This window comes from Uloborus diversus, chromosome 5 (genome assembly GCF_026930045.1).
Source record: "Uloborus diversus isolate 005 chromosome 5, Udiv.v.3.1, whole genome shotgun sequence".
Classification (NCBI taxonomy): domain Eukaryota; kingdom Metazoa; phylum Arthropoda; class Arachnida; order Araneae; family Uloboridae; genus Uloborus; species Uloborus diversus.
Window position 1 is genome coordinate 163,262,958 of NC_072735.1, and position 12,874 is coordinate 163,275,831.

At 29.9% G+C, this 12,874-nt stretch overlaps 1 protein-coding gene across 1 annotated transcript in view; it reads left to right on the top strand.

Annotated features, from left to right (window-relative positions):
* Window positions 1-368: 368 nt before the first annotated feature.
* Window positions 369-12,874, top strand: part of LOC129223361 (mediator of RNA polymerase II transcription subunit 14-like) — a 46,511-nt gene continuing 34,005 nt past the window's right edge. The window contains 6 exon segments of the mRNA XM_054857939.1: window positions 369-566; window positions 5,484-5,664; window positions 7,676-7,808; window positions 9,588-9,682; window positions 11,998-12,076; window positions 12,159-12,288. Coding sequence (XP_054713914.1) covers window positions 5,501-5,664; window positions 7,676-7,808; window positions 9,588-9,682; window positions 11,998-12,076; window positions 12,159-12,288 — 601 coding nt within the window. The 5' untranslated portion in view covers window positions 369-566; window positions 5,484-5,500.

Genomic DNA, 12,874 nt, shown 5'->3' on the forward strand with positions numbered 1-12,874 from the left:
GGTCAACTGTTCGTGGTCGTAACATTATAAATACCGTAGATAAGACAGACAACCAATAAAAAGTTAGTGATTTATATTGATTTAAGAGAACTAACTCAATACCCAGACACTATCTAATGACGTCATAGGATCGCTGTTGTTAACCGAATTTACGAACCAACATTATTTTCAGGCTGTGTGTACGAATTCATTTTCCAAAAAATCGCACAAAAAGCTGTTTCAAATGATCAAACTATTAAATTAATTCAAGTTTAACAACAAATAAACACCAACCTGTGTAATCGAGTATAGCCATTGCATCTATTTAAAGCATATTTTCGAAGTCTGTTGGCAGCGATTTTCCACATCGAGTTGTCGTACTTAAAATTTCTTGCGTAATGGTTGACATATCTTAAAAACTTTTTTTTCAAAATATGATTACATATTTCTTACTGTTACTTGAATTAGACATTATGTAAACTTGCACTATTTTTTTATTTTGACATCTAAGCATTTTTTTGTTACCGTGATGTAAGATGTAAAAATAATGTTTTCACTTTTGTAACGCCAAGTCTTCAAGTTTTCAGGTTTGCTTTAAAAACATATTCTTATTTTGCATTGCTTAACTAACACTGTAAACAAGCAAATAAATTTTCAGTCGAGTGTTTTTATACAACGTCTTTTCAGAGTTGAGAACCACGTATATATTTTATTTAAATCAGAGTATACTCACTTCCTCTCTTATTTTCGGTTTCATAACTTTTTTTGGGACATCCAATGTTTTATAGACGTTTACCGAATCTGTGTGTGTGTGTGTGTGTTTTTTTTTAATGTAAATATACCAAAATTTTCACGACTGTCATAATTTGATTTAAAGAAAACAAAATAGGTTTATTCACACCACTTTAGTAAACGATTGTAATTGTAAAAGTTTATTAATTGAGTTTGGTTTTTTATGAGTACCTTTTCATTATTTAAGAGTTAGTCAGTGAAAGAAATTTATTGTCGAATGTCGATTAAATACTAGTTTGTTTTCGATGTAGTAGAAATAAGAATTAAAATGCTGGGGTTTTAGTTGGCACTGTGGTGTATGTTTTTCTTGACTTCAAAAGAATAAAGCATAGGTGTGCATACGTATCAGGTCAAATTAAAATGCAGCTTTGTTAGGAAATCAAGTATGTTTGCAATGTTTAGCTGGGCAATAAAAATTTTTGCTGTTCTCATAATTATTTCTTTATTTATTTGATCTGTGCTGATGCTCTTTAAGAACTGCTTTGCTCAAGTATCATTGTTCATTCTTTTTGCACTTACAGTGTACTGGGGCCAATTTTTTACTTTTATAGCAAAACTGTAAGCTTAGCAAAATTAATGTACTCATCGTAAAAAATAAAAAAGTACTTAAAGCATTTTTTTCAATTAAAAATATTTAAATTCAAAGGCACGTTTAAAATAATATGTTTTTGGTTCAATAGCTGAACAAACATTTTTAATTCTAAATAACCAAACAAAAAAAAAAAAGAATTATAGCGAAAGTTAAAAGATGATGCCAATTTTTTGCAAAATCATGTTAAAATATGAAAAAGCAAATGAACTTTTGATAAGCGTAATGATATCGGAAAAGTCATTTACTAGTTCCATTCTATAAAAAAGAGAGTTGATGTGTGCATCACATGACTTCCTTTTACGTTAATTTAATGATAATAGTGCCTTGGACTTGGAGTAAGCAAAGAAACACTTCAAATATTTTCACCCTAAGTTTGTTGCGAACCGAACCGAAGCAAAAAAAAAAAAAAAACGAAACAAAAAAAATGTTTTATACAGATTAACTTTCTCAATATTGGCAATTTTAACATGATTCAATGGTTAACTCATTAAATATTATCAATAGTGGTGGAATTGCAACCAGATTTATAAAATGAAAAAAAAAAGCCAAGTTGGCGACCAAAAGCTTGGCGATAGATTTTGCCAAGTGTTTGACAAAACATAACATCACTTGAGTTTGCAATGAATTTAACAATGATTCCCCCCCCCCCAAAAAAAAAAGGTGTAAAAGACTTCCTTTAGAGCATCTGAATGCAACCAAAAAGGAACACAACTAGACCCCACTAGGAGTCTACGTACCAAATTTCAACTTCCTACGACATACCATTCTTGAGTTATGAGAGATACATACGCACATTCATACGTACATACAGAAGTCACGACAAATTCGATGTAATTAACTCAGGTATTGTCAAAATGGATTCGAGTGTTTATACGTTCTTAGACATATATCCACATGTGGTCGAGTTGAAAAAAAACTCAATATTCATTCGGGAGCAAGCAAAATAGAAATTAAGGCCAAATTTTTAGTGATTTTTTTTTCACGAATACAATACTTCCTTTTTGGTAAAAGGAGGTAAAAAAAGAAAAAAATTGAAGATTAAAAAGTAAATAAAATCTAAGAAACCAAACTCTAAGAAATTTATTTCAAATGGAGATGTACTGTTAAGCAAAGAGACGTGGTTTTAGTTGAAATATGTCTCTGGGGTTCTAGACAGTTTTATGTGCAATAACTTGTCCAACACTTTCACTTCTTTGTCAACTAAAAAATCTAATGTTGTGCTAACATGTCTAAAATGAAGTTCACAGTTCATTTAATTATTCTAATACATCAAACTCTTTGTTCTATTTTAACTCTCTACCTATTATGCCTAATCAAAAAACCCTAACAAACTTAAAATAATGCGTTGAAAACTATGAAACATGACCGAATCAACTTAGTTCATCACAGCAGTGTATCAAAATACTTTTTTTGAGGGTTTCACTGAACTACTGTAAAAAAGTAAACATTACAAGGAAATAGTAACTTGATTCTGATGTAAATGTGAAATTTAAGAAAATCGGTCAACATTTTAGATTGCCAATTTTCAAAGGTTTCTGGTCGCTTTTTAAATGCTCTTAAATTTTCAAATCACTTTAAATTATATTCAATGGCTAAAAAAGCAGAAAATAATTAAAACATAATGTACTACATTTTTAAAATGAACTAAAAAGTATAAAATAATTTCTCTAAGCTTCTTGTAGATTTAAAGGCCCATACAATTACAGAATTTCTTACAGATTGGCTGGAAAATTTGCGATTTTGAGTTTTTAATAGCCATCAAAATACTTGTGAGCATTAAAAGGAAAAATATGGGGTGCATATAACAAACAATTCATGCATTTAAATTTAACAAACAATTTTATGGCTCTGCAAATTGTATAAACTGAATTGCAAGTTTTTTCATTGACAGCTTTTCTTTACACAAATAGTTATGTAGTACATAAAGGGGCGTGCACAGAAATTTTAGGGCCCGTCATAAATGACTTTTTACGGGCCACCCTCCATATAGATTCCCCTTATATATATATATATATATATATATATATATATATATATATATATATATTGCCCCTCATTTTAAAAATCTCGGACCCCCTTCAGGCTCGGGCCAGGGCCAACAGGTGTCCTTATTCCCCCCTCCCCTGTGCACACCCCTGAGCACTACGTTTTCCCTTTTAAAGCTTACAAGTATTTTGATAGCTTTAAAAACTCACCATCAGACAATCTAAGAAATTCTGAAACATGAAGATAAGGGAAATTATTTTATACTTTTTAGTTCATTTTAAAAACATGACACATTAAAACTTTTTTATTTCATTAATTATTTTCTCTTTTTTAGTATTGTGTGTCTGAAATGTTGTTTTCGATTTTAAATTATTCGATCAGACAGTTAAATTGACAATGACCGAGTTCGGTAAACTGATTCAATCGATAAAATAAGCTTGAACAATAAACTGCACCATAAATAACATTGTAATCCTAAAAAAGCATTTAGCTTTATTTAAATTTCTGTGTACAACATAAGTTCAATGCAAGTAGAATATTTCAAATGTGGTAAATATATATACACAGGGTTAGTTTGATTGCTAGGTAGGAACTTCAATTGACAAAAGTGATTTTGAACTAATTTAGCGCAAGAAACTTTGTGTATTCTCAGACTAGGAAAGATAACAGTTACCTATGTTTGAATAATCTTATGTGTGTAAAAATAATAATACATATGTCAATAAATATTTAAAAAGTGGTTGTATGTGTATTTGAAAATTAGATTACAAAAGGTTTCCAGAGATTCAAATAGGTACTGTGTCTTGAATTCGTTTCACTTTGAAAAATGCTTGCTCGCTGAGCAAACGTTAAGATGCGCGCGGGTCATTGGTTGTCCAGTCTTACACGGATCAAAACGTTATTTATCTACTTGTTTACTGTTCAAACTATAATGTTTTATAATTTTCAACAGTTGAACCTTAGTTTTAGACATAAGTGCGATGAGTTTTATATGCACTTATAGGGAAAACTTTTTTACATTTGTTCTCTAAATCAAGTTCTTAGACACATTGAGGATAATAACGCTTGATGTGAGTTTTAAACTTTATTCAGGGATGTTTGTAATTTGAAAGTTTTGGGTTGCTGTTTACAAAATTTTAAGCTGACAACACTTTCTAAAACTGAAAAATTATTTAAAAAAAAACTCTTTAAATGTTTTTTTTTTCAATGATTTTGTATGAATATTTTAAGGGGGGGGGGAGATAAACTTCCTCTTAGTTTCCAAAAGTTGAACACTAACTTCAGAAAATTTTACTTGAGTCAGTTAAAAATGTCTCATTTTTTATTCAAATTTAATAAAAATAATAGTTACGTTCAAGATGATCCTGACTTGCTTTATTTTACTTTATGTCATCTTTTGCTTAAAAAAAAAAAAAAAAAAGAACAGAGTGATTCATTTTATTTCCTAAATCTCCATCCTCTTTCGATTCTGTATCATATTCACTGCAATTTTCACAATCTAAGAAATTCTTTTCTAAAAAAATTTTAGCTCAATTTTCTTCACTGATGAAACAATCATCTGATTTAATTTCAGTAAAATGTATACTACACAAACAACCCATTTCTTTTTTGTATGGATTTGGCATAACTATATACAAGAAAAAACTTCAATGTTGAAGGGATGGAAATAGAAACAAACTAACTGTATTGGCCATGCGAAATAGTTGTCTGTGGAATAAACTGAAGGAAGCGAGGGGTCATTCTATGACTCTGACTAAACAAGTATTAGTAGAGCAAAAATCTCGAAGTACCTTAAAATTGTTAACAAAAGGTACAAACAATTCATAGTTGCATGGTTAAGTTTTCACTAACTTTCTATATAAGACTTTTTTATGCAGTCCCTATCCACCACATAAAAATAATTGAGTTGCAAAAACTTTTTTATTTGCTACTCATTAAGTTTTAGGTGTTTTTTTTTCTGTGTGGTCCCTATCCAACGCACAAAAAGCTGGTTTGAGTGTACTTTATTATGCTTCAAAAATGTCAGGAATTATTTATTTTACTATACTCATAATAAAATGTGCATATGTTATAATTGTGTCCAATGCAGAAATGATTAGTTAGAAAGATTATTGATATGTATATATCTCATTAGGTACCTAAAGGAGCAACATGGTTCCACGTCCAATAGAAGGTCGACAGACTCCTGTTGTCGCCATGCAGGCAGTCTCTCAAGTTATGCACCCTTCATCAAATAATAACACAATCAGTCTTGCTAAATTGATTGACTCCATTCTCCAAAGGACGTATCATGAGTTAACTGTTCTTGCTGAGCTGTATGTAACATTTTATTTTGTGATTCATCTAATTAATTTTAAATGAGGTAGTTTAGAAGCTTGAATTTTAACTAGTTCAAACCACCTTCAGAAAAGAAATATAGTTTTGTTTAGTGTAGGCTTATAATTCCTGTACCTCTTCAAAACATTCTTTGAATGTCTTATTTTTCTGACTTCTGTATAGTGTCTTATGTTCTTATTTATTTACATTTTCATGAATTGTAAAAATCATTTAAGATTTTTGATTTACGATGTTTTTGATTTACAATGTTAGAAAAACAAAAAATGTGTTTTAGTGTTGACAATTCAATTCAATTGAATTTGATTAGATGATATAATTTTCACAACTTAACTAATAGTTCAATTAGTTTTTTTTCCCATATTCATGATGTTTACTCTTGGTAGTACTTTTTGCTTCAGATTTCTAATGCTTTAATAGCACAGAAAAACTAGCATTACTTCGCTTTTAAAAACTGTCTGAAAGATAAGAATTTTTCGTTTAGTAGTTAGGCTCGTTACTGCTGCCAGATTTCAATTTCTGGAAGAGGAGAGAGTATCAGAGTTGGCAAAAACCCGGGTTTTTTTAAAAAAGCCCATGGACCCAGGGTTTTTTTTGGGTTTTTTTTTAAATAAAACCCAAAAAAAACCCAGCTAAAGCTGGGTTTTTTAAAATAAATGTGGGTTTTTTTTGTCTTTTTTAGGGAAAATGTGGGGGTACTTGTAGCATATTGTAGCGTAAGTATATGGACTAAGCGCAAAAATTGTCTTGGGGTAAAAAAACCTGGAAAACAGTTAAAATGCTGCATTTTCTGAAGAAAAGTATAAAAGACGACGAAACCCAAGAATGGTGAAGTTTCAGATTTTTTAGTTTCCATGATTATCAGCAGTTAAGCCAAAGTTACTTCTCGAGTGATCTATTGTTCCTTTTTAATTACTACATTTTTTTTTTTTTTTTGCATTTTACTTTATTGTATTTCATTTTGTTATGCAAAACTACTGTAGAACTTCAAGTAGTTTAAATCCCTTTTTACTGAATTCCAGCTTAATCAAGACATTTCTTTGATCTTTATGTTGCCTGTTTTTCTATTTCTGTGTACAGACTAAGAAATATTAAACTTTTTCGTAAGATAATGATAATACTGTACATCCTATTCTGTTTTCTGTCTGACCGTTTGAGAAACCTGTTAATTTCAAAAATATACCTTGTTTATTTGAGATTTGTGACGTGTTGGTTTGTAGGAAATAATTCCCATGAAAGCCATTTAGCTAGAGTAGTTTACTCTGTACAATCTACAGATATTGCGAAAATCAGACGTGACAGTACTTAATCAAGGTAATTTGAGTTATTTATTGACCAGTTAAAGAAAAGAGTTAAATATATTTATTTAAAACCTTTGAAGTATTTTTTTAATGCCGTCAAGAGTTAAGAAATACTATTTAAGTTCAAAATTCATTTTTTATGTCCATTGTCTGTGGTAAAGAACAAATAAAAAAATAAGTTTAAATTGTGAAAGTATTTGAATTAATTAATTTTTTCTAAAAATTTCTCGGAAAATTTAAAAAAACCCAAAAGTGGGCTAAATAATGGGTTTTTTAAATGGGTTTTTTCAAAAAACCCATTGGGTCCAACCCAATTGGGTCCAATCAGGCCAACCCTGGAGAGTATGTTATCTGTTATAGTCATTACTTGTATATGAAATACTGTGTCATCAAGATAATCAGGTATACTGAGTAAATTATTAATCTTGAAATTGAAACTTTCAAATTGTATTCCTTTTAAAATTTTGACATTTTGATTTTTACTAAAATTGAACAAACTAATGGAGTGAGATGATATGTGTATGTATATCAAAATTTTAAGGACTGCCATAATATGGAGCTAGATCTTATTTCAAAACCCCTATTTATTTTTAAAATTTATCGGCCCTACCCTTCAAAACCAAACATGTTTTGTTTCAAAATCAATGTTTTTAATACCCTGAATTTTATTCAATGTGTTTTTACATTTCAGTTTACCCAGGAAAACCGATATGGAACGAAAAATCGAGATTGTTCAATTTGCTAGTAGGACTCGAAATCTTTTTATAAGACTTCTTGCTCTAACAAAATGGGCCGCTAGTGCATCTAAAGTGGAAAAATGTGCTGTAAGTATTACATTAAATGTATTTGAATACATTGCATATTTTTGTTTAATTTTTCTATATTTCCCTCAATCTCTTTGTTTTTAATTATAATAAAATATTTTAAACAATAGCTACTTCAAAAAAAGAAAAAATCAGTACAGATTTTATATTCTGTAATTTAATTTTGTACACAAATAAATGTATGAAGCCCGTCTTGATTCAATATCACATAAATAGTTAAGTGATTTTTTTATGCATTCTTGTCCATCTAATACTTACTGTAAAAGCACTTATTTTCACAAGCTGTAATTTTCCCAAAAATGAAGATGCACTGTGCAGCAATAGTCCCCTCCTGTTCAAAATGCTTTTGCCACCATTCTTACTGATTCTTATTTAAAATGACCCTCTGAATCCAAATATCACCATAGTTTTGTGGACCCCTATCATGTCCCACTTTTTGGAAAAGATGACCCACTGTTTGTTTTTGGGTTTTGACAGTTTTATGGACGTTATTTTTATTTGGAAAAATAGGAAGCAATATATTAACCATTAGCATTCTTCTGAGGGGCAAGAGAAGTGCAAAGTTCAAAAGCATGAATATCTACAAGTTTTAAACATTTTATACAAAAAATAATGATGAAAAAAAGGAAAATACTAGCAGCAATTTGATAGAAAAAGATGAAAGGTTGAATCCAAAGCTAATCAGCCGTGGAGGAATGAATAAATACGGTCAAAAGACCAAAAAATTTAACTACAAACTAGAAGGAGAGTGTTTAAGCTCCAATGTATGCAATACAGAGTAACATTCAGCTAAACGCACCACATGTTAAACTATAAACAAAAAAAGAACCTAAACCTAGGTCTTTTCAATATTTTTCACTTTTATTATAATTATATATACATACAGTACGTTCTCTGTTTAACGACGCTCTATTTAAGGACGCTTTCTACTTAAAGACGATTTTTTGTGGTCCCTTGAAAGTTGCTCTACACTTTGGTTTGCAATTTTTTCGCTTATTTTTCGGCTTAAATCTAGAATATCAGACTTGCTCCTATGAGCCTATGTCGGAAAAAATACTCACTTTCTAAAAAAGCATAAAAAAATTTTTGGAAGCAGGATATGCTGCATAATCCGACCCATCGCTGATCTTTAGTAAATAACTTTTCCACATTATTAATTTATATTCACAGGTTCACACATATAGTTAAAATTTAAAATGAACTTTAGTTTGCTTATAATATAGCATTAATGTATATTTATATTTCTGGTGATGCATCCCCCTTTTTTATCACTCTATCAAGAAGTGATAAACAATGGGGGCTATGCATCCCCAGAAATATAAATATATGCATAAAATGCAACGTTAAAAGCATACCAAAGTTTCTTTTGAATCTTTATTATATTTGTGATTATAACTTAAATAAATAAGTAATACAGGAAGGTTCTTCACTAAAGGTTTCCAATGTGTCTCTGATTATGTAACATGCGGTATTTCCAATACTGTTTTTAATTTACTACAATTACCCTTCCTGACACCTCCAAATGATAAACTAGTACTCCTGTAACATAAGTGGCCCTGCACTGAAAAAGATTGCACTCCTAATATAAATTTAAAATATTTTGAGAGGCGCAAATTTTTGTAATTACAAAAGGCTCAGGAAAATCATAAAAATTAAAGCCTTGCAAATATAAGTGCTTTAATGCTATTAAAATGTGTGAATTCATTTATTATGATTTTCAATATGAACTGGGAAGATAAGGAGAGTTATAAAATGTTTAATATGATGTTTGCTTTTCAGGCTATTATGGCTTTTTTGGATAAGCAATCAATGCTCTTTGTGGATACAGCTGACATTCTGGCTGTGATGTCAAGAGAAACATTAGTAAATGCGAGGTACTAGTTGTTTAAATAACTCTTTTTTTCTGTCGTACTAAATCACAGAAGTCATAAAATACACTGCCAGCTCAGTTGCACTTTTGCAAAATTCAGTTATTGTTACCAAATAGTTATTTAATATATTTTATCTAAATACAATGGTTTATGGTCACTTGTGAATTCAAAATATTAAACAAGGGAAAAAAATAAAAAGGGAAAAGTGACATCTGATATTTGAATAAAGTATATAGAGGTGTAAAACTAAAAAAAATAATTCCTCATTTTGATTTGAGCATTTGATTTCTTATTTTGATTGCAGGTGTCAGTTTTGTGCATAGCACTGTAGTGTATTCAAGTATAGAGATGGAAATGGTCAGGAATAGTGCAGAGTTTTTCTCTAAAGGGCTTTTTTTTATTCAAATGAAATGAAAGCTGTGAAATTTCTTGTAAAAAAATAATATACTCAGAAATTTATAATACAGTATGCTTCCAATTAATTGGCTTAAATGGCACCGGAAGTTATCCGGTTAAGCGATATTCCGGTAAGGGGGAGAATAAAAAACGGGTACATGTGATTCATGAATGCCTTTTTTTAAATTGCATTAAAGAATTAATGTTGGTTAATTGCCTAAAATAATTAGAAACAATTATTTGAACCTGCATTTCCAAAGTGGGTCAATTTATGAAAAAAGTTTTTTTCAAAAACCATTGAGAGGAATGTTTGAAAATTTCCCTTTTTTTTTCTGTTGAGGGAAAGAACTTTGAAGAGTTGAATGAATTATGATGGTATTTTTTAAAAAGCATCACTGTAACGGAGAAAGCTGACACCTGCTGTTACACCTACCTTAATGCCATTTCTAAAGCATTTTTTCTTCCTTTAAATGATATGACCCGGGTCACATTGTCATGGGTATTAGAGCCCTGGCTGTCCGAACTACATCAGCGACCCTTTTATTATTATTATTATTTTAAATTGACCGGAGAACAGATACCATTTAATCCACTACACTTTGTCCCAAAAATATAGACAAAACCATAAAATACAATTCACAGTAAAAATAAGAATAGGAGGATTTTTTGCCCATATGTATATAGTGATAAACAGTAGTGTGAAGCACAAGTTAGAGTTAATTACTTAGAGAAAACATCATGTGTTGAATTAATTTATAAAATCTGTTTAAAGTTGAGAAACAGTTAAAAATGGTAATGTGAAATTGTTTCCATCATCTCTAGTTACTTCAAACATGAGAAGTATCAAGTTCTGTGTTACCCATTTAAATACGCCATGCTTGCTCTATGATTGCTTTAACGCCCTTGGTCAAGACATATTGGCTCCCATTTTCATATAATTTACGTTTTCCACTGGATTTAAGTCTGGACTAAGCAATGGCTATCCATGACATTGATGCTGTTCATGTTGAACCACATATTTGTTGAGTTAGACAACATGTGGTTCAACATGAATGATATCAGTGCCATGGATTGATTGGCCATCACTTAATCCAATAGAAAATGTGGGAACATCTAGCATAAAATTATATGAAATTGTGAGCCAATATTTTTCGTCTTAAGGGCTTTAAAGCAGCAATAGAGCAAGCATGACATGAATCATTGTGAATGCTCATCATAGGTAAAACTAGATACTTTTGATTGAAAACCATTAGCTTGAAGTAATTAGAGGTAACGGAAACAATCTTATACTAATATTTATAACTGTTTCTCAAACTCAAATACATTTTATAAATTATAAATTCTCTATAATTATGTGATACCCTATTTTCTGTTTTTAAAATAAATAAGGTCAACATATGATGTTTTTTTCTAATAAATTAACCGTAATTTGTGTTTCAAGTACTGTTTATTATTATACACTGCACATATAAAATAAAACACCCCATTCATATTTTTATTGTGAATTGTATTTTATACTCGTATCTATATTTTTGGGACAGGCTGAAGTAACATATTTCTCTTTTTTTTTTTAGCTTATTCTTTATTTCCTAACTATAAAGCAGAATTAGGCACTTTTAATGTTGCTATTTGTTTCTCAATTTTCATATTAATTATGTCTGGTTAAAGCAGAGATCTGATTAAACAGGAGTCTACTGTATTTACATTCTTACTCTTTTTAGAATTTGTGTCATTGCTCGAAATAGTGATATTTTGTACAAAATCAATTTCAATAATGTTCCAAGTTTTTAGTTTTTAAAGTTCAAAATGAGTTTTATACTTACCAAAATAATTTTACAAATATAATTTGTTCAACTACTGAAACTTTTTTGCTCTTGATTATTAATGTTATAGTATTTATAGCAATTTTATACTTTCCTTAGGTTACCTAGTTTTCACCTTCCTTGTGCTGTTGAAGTGTTGACTCTTGGTACATATTCACGTCTGCCAACTTGTATCCGTGTAAGTTTTTGGAATGTTTTTCATAGAAAATGATTTAATTTTTATTTTAGATTGCTTAATGATATGTATCTTTGTTTTTAAGGACAAAATTGTACCACCTGATCCTATAACACCAGCTGAAAAAAGAAGCACTTTGTTACGTTTAAATCAAATAATTCAGTATCGTCTTGTTTCTTCGGAGCTACCTTCTCAAATGAGAAACTTAACCATAGGTATGACAGTTATATATGATATTTCCCTATTTATAGTTTGATTTAAGCTATAAAAAATGCCATTATCATTTATATTGTTTTCCGAAACATTGCATAAATACAAAATATCTTAAATTAATTTTATTTTAAAAGAAAGTTGTTTTTCCACCTTGCTCTTGCTTAATTCTTTTTTTTTTTTTCTTCATGCCAGGGTAAATTAAGACTGAAAATTGATTATATTCATAATTTTTCTTGATTGTTGTGAGTTCTGCGTATTTGATGCACTAATTTAAAAACAAAGGTACTGCAATAGCTATAGTGTTTTAAAGCAATAAATTGTTGAACTGAGTAGACAAACTCCTTTAATAATATTTCTGTAGAAATAATTTTTTTGTATGCAGTTAAGTGTATTGTTATCTCCTTAAAACTCAAGAGTGTTTTCCCCTTTTTTGTCAGTATTTCAAGCAGAGCTATTCTTGGTATGACAGCAAAACTAGTCCAAGTTGAGTTATAAATTTCCACTAATATTGAAGCCATATTTATCGACAGAAAAATATCAGCATTTGCTAAAACAACTTTATTACGGAAACACTACGATACTGTATAG